This window comes from Narcine bancroftii, chromosome 13 (assembly GCF_036971445.1).
Source record: "Narcine bancroftii isolate sNarBan1 chromosome 13, sNarBan1.hap1, whole genome shotgun sequence".
NCBI lineage: Eukaryota > Metazoa > Chordata > Chondrichthyes > Torpediniformes > Narcinidae > Narcine > Narcine bancroftii.
The window spans coordinates 66,225,502-66,244,801 of NC_091481.1; the positions used below are offsets into that span (position 1 = coordinate 66,225,502).

Here is a 19,300-nt window from a genome sequence, read left to right on the forward strand (position 1 = left end):
AGGTTACGATCTTCCAGCATAAGTTTGATTCCTTTACTAATCTGCAGACACCGGCGCAACCTCTTCCCTACTGACCTATCCCACTCGAGCAACCATATGCCAAGTCTCTCATGTCCTTGAATATTTTTCAGCGATCTGGTAATCCTCCCCATTATCAATGAGGGATAGTCTCCAATTTCACTGAACAATGAAAATTTAGCTTCCTCAACACCTTTGGGTGTATTTTATGGATTTTTGATGCTGATTGCGAAAGCCCAAAAAAGATCACTTTTCACTTAGTGCAGATGACATCCCGTGGTACTGCTCCACAAGAACCCAGCACACTTCAGATGTGAATATCGTGTCTGTTCAACGTAGAACTCCTCGAACTGAACTTAGTTATATCCCATTTCTAACTGCAGTCTGACCATTGTAACATTGGGAAGTATAACACAAAAGTCTGCAGGCACCGTGGTTGAAGTAAAAACACAACGCTGGAGAAACTTGGTAGGTCCAACAGTGTCCTTTATGCAGCAAAGATAAAGGAACATAACAAAAGTTTTGGGCTTGAGTCCTTCATTGAGGCACAGAAAAATATCAGCAGGCATCTGAACAAAATGGTAGGGGTGGAGTGGAGGGGTATGGTCCCAAAGGCACTTGTCAGGAGAAGCGGAGAGAGCAGCAATCAGTGCTGTGTTGGCACCAGAAATCTTTGTGGGGAGCCAAATTGGGAGGACTGGAATTGGAGTTGGAAACCACAAGGCAAAAGATGGTGGCGGAGACTAGTCTTTTTTTCTTTAGCTTGGCTTTGTGGATGAAGATTTATGGAGGGGTATGTCCACGTCTGCTGCAGGCTCGTTGGTGACTGACAAGTCCGATGCGGGACAGGCAGGCACGGTTGCAAGGGAAAATTGGTTGGTTGGGGTTGGGTGTTGGGTTTTTCCTCCTTTGTCTTTTGTCAGTGAGGTGGGCTCTGCGGTCTTCTTCAAAGGAGGTTGCTGGCCGCTGAACTGTGAGGTGGCAAGATGCACTGTTGGAGGAGATATTAGCCCACTGGCAGTGGTCAATGTGGCAGGCACCAAGAGATTTCTTTAAGCAGTCCTTGTACCTCTTCTTTGGTGTACCTCTGTCTCGGTGGCCAGTGGAGAGCTCGCCATATAACACGATCTTGATAAGGCGATGGTCCTCCATTCTGGAGACATGACCCACCCAGCGCAGCTGGGTTTTCAGCAGCGTGGACTCGATGCCTGCGGACTCTGCCAGCTCGAGTACTTTGATGTTGGTGATGAAGTCACTCCAATGAATGTTGAGGATGGAGCGGAGACAGCGCTGATGGAAGCCGTAAGTGATGGCGGTAGAGGACCCATGATTTGGAGCCGAACAGGAGCGTGGGTATGACAACGGCTCTGTACACGCTGATCTTTGTGTGTTTCTTCAGGTGGTTGTTTTTCCAGACTCTTTTGTGTAGTCTTCCAAAGGCACTATTTGCCTTGGCGAGTCTGTTGTCTATCTCGTTGTCGATTCTTGCATCAGATGAAATGGTGCAGCCGAGGAAGGTAAACTGGTTGACCGTTTTGAATTTTGTGTGCCCGATGGAGATGTGGGGGGGCTGGTGGTCATGGTGGGGAGCTGGCTGATGGAGGACCTCCGTTTTCTTCAGGCTGACTTCCAGGCCAAACATTTTGGCAGTTTCCGCAAAACAGGACGACATGCGCTGGAGAGCTGGCTCTGAATGGGCAACTAAAGCGGCATCATCTGCAAAGAGTAGTTCACGGACAAGTTGCTCTTGTGTCTTGGAGTGAGCTTGAAGGCGCCTCAGATTGAAGAGGCTGCCATCCGTGCAGTACCGGATGTAAACAGCGTCTTCATTGTTGAGGTCTTTCATGGCTTGTTTCAGCATCATGCTGAAGAAGATAGTAAAGAGGGTTGGTGCGAGGATGTAGCCTTGCTTCACGCCATTGTCAATGGAGAAGGGTTCGGAGAGCTCATTGCTGTATCTCTCCCAACCTTGTTGGTTTTTGTGCAGTTGGATAACCATGTTGAGGAACTTGGGGGGGGGGGGGGGGCATCCGAGGCGCTCTAGTATTTGCCAAAGCCCTTTCCTGCTCACGGTGTCGAAGGCTTTGGTGAGGTCAACAAAGGTGAAGTAGAGTCCTTTGTTTTGTTCTCTGCACTTTTCTTGGAGCTGTCTGAGGGCAAAGACCATGTCAGCAGTTCCTCCGTTTGCGCAAAAGCCACACTGTGATTCTGGGAGGACATTTTCGGCAACACTAGATATTAGTCTATTAAGGAGAATCCTAGCGAAGATTTTGCCTGTAATGGAGAGCAGCGTGATTCCCCTGTAGTTTGAGCAGTCTGATTTCTCACCTTTGTTTTTGTACAGGGTGATGATGATGGCATCACGAAGGTCCTGAGGCAGCTTTCCTTGGTCCCAGCAGAGCATGAAAAACTCATGCAGTTTGGTATGCAGAGTTTTACCGTCAGCCTTCCAGATCTCTGGGGGGGGGATTCCATCCATACTTGCTGCTTTGCCACTTTTCAGTTGTTCAATTGCCTTATATGTCTCTTCCCGGGTAAGGACCTCATCCAGCTCAAGACTCAAGGGCTGTTGAGGGAGCTGGAGCAGGGCGGTTTCTTGGACTGAGCGGTTGGCACTGAAGAGATTGGAAGTGTTCTGACCATCGATTGAGGATGGAGATCTTGTCGCTGAGGAGGACTTTGCCATTTGAGCTGCGCGGAGGGCTTTGGACTTGGGGTGAGGGGCCGTACACAGCCTTTAGAGCCTCGTAGAAACCCCTGAAGTCGCCAATGTCGGCGCTGAGCTGGGTTCGTTTGGCGAGGCTAGTCCATTTTGGATCTCCCGGAGTTTGTGCTGAAGATGGCTGCATGCGAGACGGAAGCCCGTCACACCACATTCACTCCCACATAATGGAAAGGTAATCTCCAAGGGTGAGGGAGTCCGCGGTTGTCCCTACTTCCAAGGTAAAGGCCAGGCCGCTCAACCAGGAACTCATGGGGGCGGTTTGGAACCCGCGGGCCGGCCTGCGGCTCTTGCACCATGCACCCGGAGCCCCAACTGGTCAGCGGGCCCCCACAAAACACAGACAGACTGGGCCAGGGGCGAGCCCCAAGTCTACGCCCCGCCAGAGCGGCCTTGCCTGGGGAACCTCCGGGGTGTTTTGCAAGGCGTGGGAAAGGTTGTGGTCCTGTGTGTTCCTGCCCACTCAACCCTGCGTGGTATAGCCAGGTTTGGAAGTAATCGAGCCGCCTGTCCGGGGGCTCCAGGGCCCAGCAGGAGGGGCAGAAGAAAGCTCGCCCACACTGCCAGCACTCAGCTGCAGCAGGAGTAAACGCACGCAGGCCAATTCCAGGGCGCACCACTCCATAACTGTGGGCAGCAGTCGTAGATCTCCAGATATGGTTCAACCTAAAAGGGGAGGCAGGCCTCTTCAGCCTGGTTAAGTAACCTGCATAGGAGAATGACACTCCGATATAAAACCTATGACCCAAGGACCTCGCTGCCACGTCGCAGCTTGCTTGGCCATGGCACACACACCATGGGTGTAAAGGGTGGGGCCAGTACCGCGCACACTGCACTCCACCTAAAAGCTCCTTTGCGCAGGCCCGAGGACATGTCCACGTCCTCCCCCTCAAAAGATGCACACAAACTCAAGCTAGCATGCTGGAACATCTGAACCATGCTAGACAAGGCTGACAGCCACCGACCTGAACGTCAGTCTGCCCTCATCGCACATGAACTCCTCAGACTCGACAGCGACATAACTGCTCTCAGCGAAGTCCACCTTGCAGATGTAGGCAGCCTCCAGGCAGAACCAGCAGAAAAGGACAAGTTCTACACTGATCTGCGCAACCTCATCCAACGCACCCCTACAGCCGACAAGGTTGTCATCCTTGGCGACTTCAACGCTCGCGTCGGCAAAGACTCAGAAACCCGGCCAGGAATCCTTGGCAAGTATGGTGTCGGCAAGTGCAATGACAACGGGCGCCTCCTGTTGGAGCTCTGCGCAGAACAGCGCCTTTTCATTACTAACACCCTTTTCCAGCAGAGAGACAGCCTGAAGACTACCTGGATGCATCCCCGATCCAAACACTGGCACCTCCTGGACAATATTCTGGTGCGAGGAAGAGACAAACGAGATGTGCTCCACACCAGGGTCATGCCCAGCGCGGAATGGCACACTGACCACTGGCTTGTTCACTGCAAGCTCAACCTTCACTTCAAGCCAAAGTTCAAGAACGGTGGAGCCCCCAGAAAGAGGTTCAATGTTGGAAATTTGCAGTCAGACGAAGCGAGAGGAAACTTCCAGGCAAACCTCCAAGCAAAGTTCGAGGATGCAATCCGCCTCACGGACCCGTCCCCTGAAACCCTCTGGGATCAGCTGAAAATGGCCAAACTGCAATCCACTGAAGAGGTACTGGGCTTCTCCTCCAGGAAAAACAAGGACTAGTTTGATAAAAACAACCAGGAAATCCAGGAGCTGTTGGCAAAGGAGTGATCTGCCCACCAGGCTCACCTTGCAAAGCCTTCCTGGCCAGAGGAAAAAACGAGCCTTAGTAAGGAAGTATTTGCCTTTGGGACTGTGCTCCTCCCTCCACTCTTCCCCCCCACCCCACATTCTGTCATACCTCGATGAAGGAAGGGCTCAAGCCTGAAACGTTGGCTGTTTCTTTATCCCTACTGTATAAAGTACACTGTGTGACCTGCTGAGTTTCTTCAGCGCTGCATTTTTATTTCTTTTTATTCTAACATTGGGTCCTAGATAGACAGCAGCAACTATTCTACACATCAAGGGTTGGAGTGTCAACAATAATGCATTTTTAATCTACTGGTGCAGCTCTTGAGAGGAGCCCATTACATTTCTACTCTCTGTGGCACTGTACCATAAAAGTCCAACAGCAGGCTTGAGATTTTGGCAGTGCCATTTTTACTTGTCGCACAGCCACGGAATAAACCGTGCAGTGAACCCATCTAGTTTAAAGGAAGTGGAAAATGGCAGATGCCAGAATCTCCAGCAAACATCGAGAACCCAGAGGAAGTCAGCAGGTCAGGCAGCATCCTTGGGTAGAGATGGCCAGTGAACATCATGTGCGGATTGAGACGGAGGCCTTCAAAGAGGGTCAGTGGTGGCGCAGCAGAACAACTACTGCAGGACAAAGCAAACTGGGGAGCATTTATCTGTAGTTAAACAGGGAAGTCTTCAGGTGCTGTGACTATAGTTCAATATACAATGCAGAAGACCATCGAGTCACGCTGAACCAATGTTTTTGTCCTGAACCCTTCATCAAGGTACGAGTGTAGAGGTCTGTACCTGATAGAGTTCCAAGGCTGGCAGAGGGTACCTCTCACTGGGGACAATAACCACCACATTACCACGAACGATGGCTGGGGCAAAGAGGCTCACAAAGTTGAGCAGGGGGTTCTCATCCGGGCAGGCAATGGCTATCAGACCAACAGGCTCTCGAACCATGATTGTTGCACCATACAGCTGTGTTTCCTGATATAGAAAAAGGAAAATGCATTTCATTGCCAGAACTTCTTGGCCCTTCCACCGAACCATGTGAGAAACATTGATTTTACTGAATGGATGGGAGCAAAACAACAAAAACAGGCAAGGTTACTAATCCAGAAACAAGAGAATTAGACAGCTAATAATATGGAAATACTGGGAGCTCACAAACTTTCATACAATGTTTGTACTTTCTGAAAAAGTAAACAATAAAACGGTTCTTATCTTGATATATTAGTTTGAAGAAGGAGCCACATTTCTATTCCCTTTCTTCATTTATCTCCAGGTTCCCCCCATGAGTCATGATTCACCAATCTGTACTGGAGATTGGGGCCATTTAACTTCCCCTGCAGCACTAGTGCACACATATTGCACTCCCACATTCCAGGAGCCATTTTGCAAATGTCAAAAAAAAATCAAGAATAGATTAACAATGACTATATGTTTTATTGTTGGCTGATAAAACAGCTCAACTGTGAACCCCACCTTCAGTCACCACTCAGGTACAAGACCCTACATCCATCAATTAGCACAGGAACATAGTAATATCCATTCTCGGCCTATTACGATGTGCTTTGCAATCTTTCAATCCTCTCAAGGTTGCCAGGATAGTTAATGTGGGATGTTGGGTTTCATTAATGGGGGAAATGAGTTCAAAGGTCATTTGCAACTCCCCAAATCTCTGGTGAGACCACAGTTGGAATATTGTGTTCAGTTCTGGTCATCTCATTATGGGAAGGATGTGGAAACTACAGAGAGTGCAGAGATTTACCAGGGTGTTGCCTGGATTGGAAAAATAAGTCTTACGAGGCAAGGTTAGCAGAGATGGAACTATCCTCTTTGGAGCGCAGGAGAAGACAAGATTCTGAGAGGCATAAATAGGGTGGACCGCCAGTGGACAGGAATAGCAAACACCAGGGGGCCTCTTTACAAAATGAGGGAGAAAAATTTAGGGGGGGGGGGGGATATCAGGGATAAGTTTTTACATTGAGTTGCAAGAGCCTGCAATGCCTTACCATGTGAGTTGGAGGAGGCTGAAATATTAGAGACTTTTAAAAGACTCAGACAGACATATGGATTTTAAAAAAAAAGGGTGATGAGGTAGGAAGGGTTTAGAACTTTTTTTTTGGTCAGAATATACAAGCTGGCACAACAACACTGAGGCTGAAGGGCCTGTCCCTTTGCTGTAATGTTCTATGTTGACTCTATATTGCTAACATTCATTTCCCTGCACTTTATCAAATATATACAATAATTGTGAAATAAGGATAAGGGATCAGTCATTTTGGACTGAGATGGGAAGTGTTCTTTTCTTGAACTTAGTAAACAAAAAAAAGGCCTCTCTTTCTTCACTACACACCATCCTGAAATGTATATATATTCAATGATCCTTTCATCATGACCAAAATCAGGGAGGGATGGAGTTGATGGGAAATCTCAAATGGAATACAGGCAAAATCATTGAAAATGATAGAATCATGGGCCAAATGGTCTTCTCTGACACAAAGATACAGCTTTATTCTTCCCAAAGCATTTACTCAGTTTCCCCACCTGGACAGTGCCGCCGTACTTGTCGCAATAGGCAGCCCAGTAGAAAAGTCTCTCGATGCAGGCGTTCACTTCACCTACAGCTTCCTCCGTGCCAACACCAGTCAGAGTGCACAGCCCACGAGCCACCTCTTCCCGGCGCAGCTCCAGGTTCTCAGCCACATAGTAAATGATCTGAGCCCGGTTGTGAGCAGCTCGTTTGCCCCAACTGCAGAGACAAGTCAGAATCTTTCACTTTCTGGCCTCACTTTCTTTGCATGCTCGCCTCAATCTATTTTTGTTATACAAAAAGGACCAATTCGGCAATAACTGCACAGTTTTAATTAAGCCAAATCATCAGGGTGGGAAGAAACCAGAGTTAACCAAAGCAGACACGGGGAGAATGTACAAACTCCTTGGACAGAGAAATTCGAACCCTGGTAGCTGGTACTGTAAACCGCTACGTTAACTGTGCTGCTTGGCTCATCCTTTTTTTAAAAAATTCTCCCCACGTCATCAACTCTCAAGAGCTCCAAATTTACACCATTATGTACACATCTTTCCCTGTGCTTCCAAGAAGATAGCTCTAACTTTTCTTTACTAGGGAAGCCCACTCTATCCTTCAAATGTCAGTCTTCAGTGAATTCTCATCAAGTTCCAAGACTGAAGAACTTAGAACTGAAGATTCTGATCTGTTTCATCCATTTCTTGCCTCGGGGCCCCACTCATACTGGAGACTGGCCTCACCCTAAGGGTGTTCCCCACTTGCAAACTGACAAGGATAGCCAACACCTCTGCTCTTTCACTCCCAGATTCATAGAACTTCAGAACAAAACGGTGACCAACACTCACCCAGGAGCTGCTGCACGAGCTGCTTCCACAGCATTTCGAACATCCTTCCTGGTGCAATCACCAACATAACCAACAGCCTTGCCCTCATGGTCAAAAATGGGCCGCGAGTACATACCAGAAGACCTCTTCTGAGCTCCTCCATAGTACACTTTGTATGTACGATCGACACTGTAGACAAACCAAAGAACAGGAAGTTAAATGAATATCTGAACACACCTGGGTTTGAGACTTCATAGCACCAATGCCACAGATGCATACCTTCAAGTTTACCATCATCCGACTACAAATACAATCCAATGAATCAGTGTTCTCCAGTCTTGGTGTAAGAACATGCAAGCACACATCCAGACATAATTCATACAAACGATACCTATACAGTGCATATATATGTGTGGACCAATTTTTAGGCTAAAATTTAGGGGGTCGACTATTATACGCATGCTACTTTTGACAGCGGTTGAGGGCCTGCATCGTCTGAGGCATCGAGAGCTTGGATGGGCGGTCAGCCAAGAGACCAGGTGCTAAGTCCACAGTCGGAGCCTTGGCATAATTCCACGTTTTGGGCATCAGGAGCTCCAATGGGTGGGTGGCCGGGCAAAGAAATAGGGAGGGTCAGCTTTTACACATGATATGGAAAGTACTAGATTTTTGGGCCAAAAATAGAGGATCAACCTGGTTTTGACTATTACATGAGTATACGGTATACATAAAAAATAACTAAATCTTGTTTAGAGTCTCAGAGAGTTTGTATGAGCAATTAATTTAGTCATTCAGCAGTGTCCATGAGAAGAACAGTACCTTGGAACATCATCAATCTGGAGCAACTTGGGCTGCATTATTTGCCCAGGGATTGGTGGTGTATCTGCACCATGTACAGCTGCAAATGTTTTGTACTCTATCTCTCCTGGCATTGGGTTGGGTCGTTCCTCCCAAGCAGATCTCACAAACTCGTACAAGCCCTGAATGGGAGAGATGGGCAAAAGGATGGAAAGGCAACTATAAATATCCAGACTAAATTAGGATCGCATGCACATTGCGCACTGGAGAATTAATTAGTAATGGATTTAAAATGCGTCAATGCCACTGGGTTCTGGATCTGCTGAATGAACTTAACCCCAAGAGGAACAGATGCTAAAAGAGCTCAAGTCTGAGAATCTGGAATACTCAGGAGCCTTGCAGAACCTTCACAGGCAGGCTCTTGGTTCGAGTAATGATTCAGTCTTTCACCCACAAAATCTGGACAGTAATGTTTTCAATGCAAGATAGCAACATGTCTCCTTCTGATTTTCATCAGTCTTCCTCAATTTGTTAATTTCTTACCCCTATTCCACCCCCAGCAACTATCAAATTTTCAATCTCCATGGTGCAACAATTAAAAATTGTCTGCATGTGTATTGGGAAGGGTTGTGGCTACCAGCTGCCAATCAGGTTTGGTTCCGCCCCACCCATTAGTGCACACCTTGCTGTTGGGCACGTGTAAATTACCTGGGCTGCTCTCTCCAGCCTGCCTGTACTTGGCCTTGGGCCATTGGCTGTAGTCATTAGATTAACCCTCCTGCCACTGAGCTATTGGCCCCCCAGTAAATGATGTGGGCTTGTCCCTCCAGCACTATAAATGTCCCATGTGCTCCTTGTTCTCTCTCTTTGCCAGTTTGGGACTATCCTGCTTCACTCCAAGCCTAGAAATGTGGAAGGGTGTTGGAGAAACTGTTGGTAAGATGTGCACTGGTAAAAGGCTTGGGAGCGTTTAATTAGTGTCCCTTGTAGCACAGAGCTGTGCCTGCATTGAGTCGAGGGGGGGGGGGGGGGGGGTGTGTGTGTGTGTGTGTGTGTGTGTGTGTGTGTGTGTGTGTGTGTGTGTGTGTGTGTGTGTGTGTGTGTGTGTGTGTGTGTGTGTGTGTGTGTGTGTGTGTGTGTGTGTGTGTGTGTGTAAAATCCTTCCTCCATCAAAACTGTGTTGAGTCCTTGCCTTTGTCACCTACCAAACCGGTTTCCCCACTCACAACATGCATGCCAAGAACATTTACTGTATTCTAATCCTAATGTAGTTAGTAGAATTTTTTTTTTAAGCATAATTCATCCACGTGTGGTACCCTGACCCTCAAGTTCCACATCATCTTTGGTGTTCTGTCACTGACCTCTTTCCCACCAGATCGTCCAAAGCCACTCTCTTTACAGCCACCAAATCCAGCCGCGGCATCAAACATGTTGTGCCCATTCACCCAGACGGCGCCAGCTTTTAAACTAAAGAGAGAATCCGTCAATAAATCAGGAATACCAGCGGCAAGAAGGGCTGGTGTCATTCATGGAGAGAAAAGGGAGAGCAAGTAAGAGAGGTGGAAAGAGGCAGAAAAGAAGCAAATAATTTCCATTATCTGCCAAAGGTTGAAACATATTGTGTCACCTCATTGCCACCTCCAGGGCCAAGGGCAGGTTTTCAGTCCAAATGCTGCCTGCAAGTCCGTAAGGGGAATTGTTTGCCAGAGCAATAGCCTCCTTCGTAGTGCGGAATGTCATGGCTACCAAAACTGGTCCAAATATCTAAAGGATTAAGGGGTTATGATTTATTAAATTCAGTGACAGTTCTGATCCACAATACCGACACACCCATTAACTTAACCCTTTGGACTCCAACCATTTTTAACCTTTCATAATATATATTCTGGACTGGGCTCATGGGTAAACTGTAGTACAAACCAGTTGGCAATTGAGTGTAAAACCAGTCCAGGGAAACAGAGTAGATGCGCTTGTTGGCAGTCTTTGAAAACAGGAACACGGAGCTAAAAGTGTTAAAATAAAGATTATAGTCAGATTAAAATAACTTCTTGGGTCAAAGAAATGACCCGAAATTCACACGAGTTTCCCCCTGAATCCATTTGCCAAGTTTTTTTTTTAAATCTCCCTATCAATGAACATTCTCATGTCACTCCCTTTTATTAACAGTTTTCTCCTCAGTTTATAGATTTGGATGAAAATGTAGGTATGCTGATTAAAAAAGCTTGCAGTCATGACAAAAATTAGAGTTGTGGAAAGTGAGGATGGTTGTCGCAAGTTGGTAACGTGGGCAGAGGGAGTTTTATTCAAACAAGTGCGACGTTTATCACTTTGGGAGGCTAGAAGTGGGGTGACCTTCTGTAAAGTTTAGGACCCCAAGGAGCGATGATACAGAGGGATCTTGGAAGGTAAAGGTGTACGTTGCGTTTTAACCCGCTCATTTCCTGTAAAAAAAAAAAAAAAATTCATCATTTTTTTTATTGCTTTGCCTTTTTCTTCAAACCTTTGAACAGGCTCTTTGAATAGTCATCAGGCTGATGGGAATCCAGCGTTAATCTTCAAGCCAAATTACCAACTGTTTTCTCACCACTTAGCCGCTTTAGAAGGATGTTTTCACGTGCTCAGAAATGCACGCTTTATCCTTTATCATGGCTCCATCGATTGAACGACTGAAATCCAACACTCTGCCAGCTTCTGATACCATGTCTTCCTTTTAAGATCGCTTAATTATCTCCACTTTTTTTGCAATTGACTTTTCTTCGCTTCACTACCATCACATCAGATTAGAAGCTATTTATTGTCATGCAACAAAACAGAAATGTAATATTACACAAAATTGCCTGAGCCAGACCATTAGCACTGCCCGGCACCCCCTATAGTTAAAAGAGAAGCAACACTGTCCCTCCAGAGTCACGAGTGTGCATGAATTGGCCTCCAGCAGTCCTGCAACCTCAAGACTCCAGTGCAGTTCAAACCATTAGCAATCTGAGCCCAGATCCAAACATCAGATGATAAGGAAGCCTTCAGCACACAAGGCCCCTTGGGAGCCCTTCTTGTCTTCACATCCTCTCAAATCCCGGTTCCGATACCTGGTTCTCACGAGCCAGTCTCCAGCAGCTCACAGCCTGGAGCGAGTCCTTTGACCTCAAGTTGCCAGTAGCCTGCATGGGTTCCTCACCCATAAGTCGCCAATAGATAATTGCCTGTATGGATCCTTCAGCCATAGAGCCCCTTGCTGATCTACCACCATGGTCACCATCCATAGGGTCAGCTTCTCTGTTTCTCCATGGGGGTGGGGAGAATGTTCTTCTCATTTCTGGTGCCCTTCACCAGTCCGCTGCTCCCCCCCCAATCTGCAACCCCTCGAAACTGCTGTCGAACATTGGTGCTGCCATCTTTTGGTAGACATAGCAACAGCAACACACCAAAATTATATAGAATGAGACCTGGACACTGTTTGTAAAGAAACAAGCACTATTCTCAAGACGACCGAAACGAGGAGAGCTTGGGTAGTGTTCTATCATGTTTACATTCGCCCAGTGGGAAGGAAACTGCTGTGTGTAGGAATGAAAATCTTTAAAACTTTTTAATTTATGAGAGTACATACAGGACACCCATGTCAGACATTTGTAACCTGCGAACAAACTATGCAAGGACAGTAAAACCCTCGGTATCCAGCACCTACAGGAATTGGTAGATATCAGATAAGTGAATTGTCTGGCTGCTTGTGACTGCATGTTGTGGGAATGGTGAGGTGTGCCAATTTTAAACTTCAGTATTTTTTTTACTCATTTATTTTCTGCAATTTTTTTTGCAAGTTGTTTGAATTCCGGATAACCCAGATTTTACTGCACATCTTGTATATGAAGGGAGACTCGGCCTGAAAGAATTTGCAGGCCATGAACTCACCAGGGCCTATACAATTCAGGCCATCTTTCTCTCAATTCAAATCCTCTTGCAATAAAGGGCATCATTATCATTTGCCTTCCTAATTACCTGTACCTTGCCGCAAGTTAGTTTTGTAAATAATTCTGCCTTTATGGCACCGATTAGTTGCTATCTGAACTTGAAATCACTTGCTGATATCGTGATAGGTTTACTTCAAAAGTACAATTGAATCAACATCAGAATTGTGTCAGAACACTGAAGAGTGACAACATAAGCTGGAATGTAGTGCATTCAGACGTGTGTAAATTGAAAAGGCATTGAAGATTGCAATAAATTATTTGTTACACAAGAAAAATCAAATTCTATTTTGGATGAGAATTTCAATGACCTCTTCACGAACCACACGGGAAACGGTATTCACGTTGGTAATGAGAGTGGGTGGGTAGAAGGGACCCTTTTCTTGATTTCCATCAGACAGCTGGAACACCTGAAACAAGAGTGCGCAAACTCAGCATCAGGCTCCATAAATCTCCAAAGACAAAGAGGAAAAATATTCATTTTTAATGTGCCTTTGGAAATTTTAGGATGTCTCAAAAGCACTATATGGTCAGTGAGGTTTCTTTTGAACGTAGGACAATAGGGCAATTAATTTTCATTTAGCAAGTGCCCAAAACCATAGAACATTACAACACAGAAACAGGTTCCTTCAGTCCTTCTAGTCTGTGCCAAACCATTTTTTTTTACCCCCAAGTTCCAATGAGCTGCACCCAGTCCATAGCCCTCCATATCACTTATCAGTGAAGCAGTCAAAATTCTTAAATATTAAAATCGAGCCCGGATTCACCAGCTGGCAGTTTGTTTCATAATCCTTACCTCCGCTCCTTCACTCCTGGCCTCTTCCACGTACTCTGCAATCATCTTCTTCTGGGATTCATCCACCAGAGCTCCCATGTCAGTGCTTTTGTCCATGCTGTTACCCACCCGCAGGCACTGCATGCGCTGCATCAATCGGGCAGCAAGTTCTGGAGCAATCGATTCCTGCATCAGGAGCCTGGAGCCTGCACTAGACATCTACAGTAAACGAGAACACCAGCAGCAATGAGAGGATCTGGCAAGTCTTTGGTTATTCAAAATCTGGGACAAGTTTTTTTTTTAGAGTGAAACATAAAAGTCTGCAGATTGTAGATAAAAGCACAGAGAAATGCTGGAAGAACTCACCGCAGTCCCCATAGGAGGTAAAGATATATTACCGACATTTTGGCTCTGAGCTCTTCTCAAGGTATGAGCAAAGAACAAGAAGGCATCAGAATAAAGACTGAAGACTGGCCGGGAGAGGAGTCCAGACCCACAAAAAATGTTAATTGGATACAGAGGTGAGAATTGATTTTGGCTCTGTGAAAGGAGGGAAAAGGGAAAAAAAGACAGACACAGATGGTGGGGGGTAGGCAGCAGGGAAAAATATTTCTCTTTTCCCTCTGTCTCCTTTCACAGAGTGAAAGGTTAATCTGAATGGTGAAAAGTTAAGAAAGGGGAGGTGCAATGAGACCTGGGTGTCATGTGGCTTCAGTATTTGAAGGGTGGAATGCAAGTATAGCAGATGGTGAAGAAAGAAAATGGCATGTTGGTCTTTATTGCAGGCAAGCAAGAAAATCAAGGGCTGGGTCTAATGCAGAACAAAAAGTGCTGGAGAAACTCAGGTGGTCACACAGCAACCTCAGAAAGGAAAATCATGGTTGACAAACCTAACACAATTCTTTGTAGAGATCACAAGTCAGAAAGAGAGGGGAGATGCAGTGGATGTTGTGTATTTCAACTTACAAAAGGCCTTCAACAAGGTGCTGAACGAGGTTGCTTGATGAGAATCCATGGAATTATGGAAAGGATACAAGGATGAACAGAGCATTGGCAAATCGGCAAGAAACGGAGTAGGAAGAAAGAGGTCCTAATGCAGTACTGTTTCACAGGGGCCAGTGTTAGGATCATTTCTTTTTACGTTGTACATAAATTATTTGGATTATGGAATAGATGGCTTTGTGGCTAAATTTGCATATGGTAAGAAAATAGGTACAGTAGTAGGGCGGAGGGTGCTGAGGATATAGAAAAGCTGCAGAAAGAGACAGATAAAGAGAATGGACAGAAGTGGCATGTGTAATACAATGCTGGAAAGTGTACTGTCATGTACTTTAGTAGAAGAAATAGACAGGCACACTATTACTTAGATGGGGAGAAAATTCAGAGTTCTGAGAAGCAAAGGGACTTGGGAGTGCAGAATAACCCAAATATTAATCTCCAGGCTAAGTCAGTGGTGAAGAAGGCGAATGAAATGTTGGCATTCATTTCTAGAGGAATAGCATTTAAGAGCAGGAATGTATAATGTATAATAGGGCACTGGTAAGACCTGACCTGGTAGCTAGATACAGTTTTGGGCATCTTATTTGAGAAGACTTCCTCGCGTTGGAGGGTTCAGAGATTTACTGGAATGATACCATGGATGAAAGGGTTAGCATACGAGGAATGTTTGTCATCTTAGTCTGTACTCATTGGGAGTACAGAAGGAGGAGGCATTTTGAATGTTGAAAGGCCTTGACAAAGGTAGATGTGACAAGGTTGCTTCCCATAGTAGGGAGTTTAGGATAAGAGGGTGTAACTTCAGAATAAAAGGCTGTCAAATTAAAACAGAGGTGGAAAAAATTCTTTATCCGAAGTCTGTGGAACTTGTTGCCACGGGCGGCTGTAGAAGTGACGCCACTGGGTGCATTTAAGGCAGAGATTGACAGGTTTTTGATTAGTCAGGGCATTGAGGATTATGGGAAAAAGGCCAGCTCATAACGGTGGAGCATACGTGAAGGGCTGATTGGCCTACTTCTGCTCCTACATCATGTGAAATAAAAGGCAGCTCATTTTATTTTAAGAGGTTTTCACTGCAGGTCTCACTGCATTTGTATAGGGTCTTGCTGAAGCCATGCCTTAAGTACGGTGTGCAGTTTTGGTCTCCTAATCTGAAGGCACCCATTCTCGCTATTGAGGGGTAGCAGCGAAGGTTCACCAGATGGATTCATGGTATGGCAGGCCTGGCAGGTGTAGAAAAGCTGGATAGACCAGGGTGATACTTATTAAAATTTAGAAAAATGAGAGGAGACTCCGGTATCAGTCTTGCCATCCCAGGTATCCATCTGGTGAACCTTCGCTGCAGGTATGGGCAACAGGTCTGATCACTCCACAACATTCTCAAACCCCCTTTATTTATTTAGTCATACCTCCCCCTCTACTTTATGATTTAAAAACCCCAATGGACAGACATACCCTTATAGAACGACAGCTCCTTCAGACTTAGCCTAAGCGGCCAATCTTAATAAACAAAGCTAAGCATCGTCAAGGTAACTGAACGAAAGGATGATCACCATGGCAGAGTTACAACCAGAGATAATCAAATACTGAACTGGGTGCGTCCATAGCTCCCTAGAAGCTGCCACACAAGCAGATAGGGTAGTAAAGAAGGGGCATGCCATCTTTGCCTTCATAAATTGGGACGTTAATTAAGAAAGTTGGGAAGTCATATTGCAGCAGTATAAAGCATTGGCCAGGCCTTATTTAGAGTACTGTGCATACTTCTGGTCAATGCAATTAATTTAGATTTTGTTTTAAATTTAGACACATGGCACGGTAACAGGCCTTTTTGGCCACAAGCCCATGTGGCCCAATTACCCCCCAATTGACCAACACCCCATGTATGTTTTTGAAGGGTGGGAGGAAGCCCATGCAGACACAGAGGACATGCAAACTCCTCACAGACAGCGCAGGATTCAAACCACATCCCGGTCGCTGGCGCTGTAACAGCATCGTGCTAACCGTCACGCACTGCAGGAAGAATATGGAGGCATTGGAGAGGGAACAGGATGTGCCTGCATTAGTAGCATTAGTTCCAAGGACAGGTTGGACAAACATTGAATTTTTCCTCTGGAGGTTGAGGGATGAAGCTATGAGATGTGGAAATGTCAAATACTGGAGTGTGTGGGGTTAAAAGTGATTTTTTTTGAAAAAATAGTTTTAAATTTTTTAGAAATTGAATTTGGATGTACAGCACAGTAACATGCCCTTTCAGCCCACGAACTTGTGCCACACAATTACACCCAATCGTCCTACAACCCCTGGACATTTTGAACAGTGGGAGGAAATCAGAGGGCCCAGAGGACGCTGCAGGAGCCGCTGTGGTGCCAGCACTGCCACTGGTGCAGACCAGCAGGGAGTGTGGGTGCAGATATGAAGTGCTCCCGCCGGGTCCAGCTGCCAAAAATCAACTGCCGCCGGCTCAGCACAGGCTTTGTGGTTTATTTAAAATTCCCCAATCGCACGTCTTCACCCAGGATGGCAGCACCTATTAATCGGCAGCATCCATGAGGGGCTGCAGACTCTGGAAAAGTGGAGGACTGGAACAGGGCACCAGAGGATGGGAAGATCACCCTGTCTAAGAAGAAGCAGAGGAGATGACCCAAAGGGACGGTAACGGCCATTGAGGGGGCTCTACGGCTGAGGGACCAGTGCACGTGGCAGGCTGCTGGCGACTTGGGGGGGGGGGAACAAGGAACCCGCGGAAGCTGTGGGCTGCTGTCAGACTTGCGTCAGGCTGCAGAATGCTGGAGACTGACTCGAACTGGCTGGAGAGTACCAGGTATCGGACCAGAATGTGAGGAAGTGCCGAGGGTGCAGAAGGGTTCCTGACCTTGTCAGATCTGGAGCTCAGGTTGCCAATGGTATGGCTGTGGAAGCACTGGAGGCAGGACACTCTTAGACTGACAGTAAGAGGTGCTAAGGTAATTCCTGCTGGTGGCGAATCTATCTGCTTTGAAATCCGCCTCTTATTACTATAATAAATTGAATCTTGAAAGGCGTGCAGACATGGGGAAGAACGTACAAACTCCTTACAGATAGCGCAGGATTTACAGGTGAGTGCGTTTTTGTTTTAACACAGATGATAGGTGCCTGGAACAGCCTGCCCGATGTGATGTGCAAGCAAATGCAATTCCAACGTTTCAGCAGTTCGACTGACACACGGACAGGCAGGGAATGGAGGGGTATGGATCACTGCAGGCAGATGTGCAGTTTCAACTGGCATCACACTCGGCACGGACTTCTTAGCCCAAGGGACCTGTTCCTGTGTTCTGGCCAGCTGGAGCGATCTGCACTTTGTGGGGAGTTGCACGGCAGAATCTTGTGGGGGGGCTACTCGTGAATGTGGGGAGAATAAAAGAAAGTGCGGTTAGTATCGGATTGGTGTAACTGGGTGGTTGATGTAGACTGAGTAGGCCTATTTCCCTAGGATTAAGATTAATTTGCCATCTTTGGTAAAATCTCTAAATATTGTTACCATAATCTGTAACAATCTTATGGCAAGTTCACAATTATCAAATGAATGAACTCCAGGTCATTGAATGTAAAAAGTATGTTTTGAAAAAAAATTTAGACATACAGCACAGTAACAGGCTCTTTTAGCCCGTGCCGCCCAATTACACCTTATTGACCTACAAACCCCAGTACTTTTTTTTGTTGAATGGTGGGAGGTAACCCAAGGCCCTGGGGAAAAACTCACACGGACAGGGGGGGAGAATATACAAACTCCTTACAGACAGCACGGGATTCGAACCCAAGTCCCAATAGCTGGCACCGTAACAGGTTTGCCTTGACTGCTACACTAATCGTGCCGCCCATTGAGGGCTGATCCTCTTGGGGTCACGACGGTTGGGGCCTGGAGAGCACCTTTAGCACACTGGGTGCATTAAATCTGTATCATCTGAACTCTTGCCAACACTCACCTGTCCTTGGTTGCACCAAATGGCATCGACAAGACCTTCCACCACACTATCCTGATCTGCTGTGTCGAACACAATGAAAGGAGATTTCCCACTGAGTTCCAGTGACAGCTTCTTGCCGGTGCCAGCGGTAGCTCGACGGATGTGGCGCCCCACCTGTGTGGCACAGTACGTCTTGTGATCAATCAGCAGTCTGTACCACCTGCCCCTGAAACTCCTCTACCACAACTTCATTCTCACATTTTCTGAAGATTTTTATGATTTTTAGCTTTCAAGTCTGCTTATATCCTTGGCTGCATTGCCAGAAGGTTTGCCCATTGTTTGAGAACTGAATGAAATCATTTGTAGGGATATTTAAACAAGAAAATGAGTTTATCCTAGCCCCAAAATATTCCTTCTGTTTATTGGCTACCTCAAAAACACCCAGTGCTCAATAATTGTGTTTGGTACTTTATTCAAGGATCAGCCCTCTTGAGCTGCTGGTCCATGAAGCCCATTTGTCCCATTAGACACTAGTTATACAATGCACTGGGAAGAGGCACATTTTGTCAGACAACAAATGCTACAGAGTGTACAGGTGTCACTAATACACACACCAGAATGGGAATGATTTAAAGAGCCCAAAATGGCAAAAGAAATTTGAGAAGATTTAACGGAGAATTCATCAGGTGCATTACCTCAGTACAACCTGTGAAGGCAACCATGTCCACATCTCGGTGCATTGCCAGCTTGGTACCAAATGCTGTGTCCCCTGTCACCACGTTGAAGACTCCAGATGGGAGGCCAGCCTCTGAGCAGATCTCAGCAAACAGTAGGGCAGTAAGTCGAGTGTAGGTGGCTGGCTTCAACACCACAGTGTTACCTGCAGAACCGGGGTGGGGGGTTGGAAATCATTAGATTAACAATCGTCACTTAAAGCAGTGCTACCTTCCAGTATCAGAGCCC

The 19,300-nt window shown here is 46.3% G+C and overlaps 1 protein-coding gene across 3 annotated transcripts in view; it reads right to left on the reverse strand.

Moving 5' to 3' along the window:
• aldh16a1 (aldehyde dehydrogenase 16 family, member A1) overlaps positions 1-19,300 on the reverse strand; it is a 63,121-nt gene that overhangs the window by 17,951 nt on the left and 25,870 nt on the right. For 2 of the 3 annotated variants that reach the window (XM_069909096.1, XM_069909097.1), the window contains exons 6-15: positions 19,033-19,217; positions 18,359-18,511; positions 13,422-13,619; positions 12,937-13,035; positions 10,291-10,427; positions 10,025-10,130; positions 8,685-8,845; positions 7,887-8,054; positions 7,059-7,263; positions 5,310-5,495 (exon numbers count right to left, since the gene is read on the reverse strand). In XM_069909096.1, coding sequence (XP_069765197.1) covers positions 5,310-5,495; positions 7,059-7,263; positions 7,887-8,054; positions 8,685-8,845; positions 10,025-10,130; positions 10,291-10,427; positions 12,937-13,035; positions 13,422-13,619; positions 18,359-18,511; positions 19,033-19,217 — 1,598 coding nt within the window. The remainder of the gene's footprint in view (positions 1-5,309; positions 5,496-7,058; positions 7,264-7,886; positions 8,055-8,684; positions 8,846-10,024; positions 10,131-10,290; positions 10,428-12,936; positions 13,036-13,421; positions 13,620-18,358; positions 18,512-19,032; positions 19,218-19,300) is intronic. The other variant, XM_069909098.1, reaches the window with a different exon arrangement.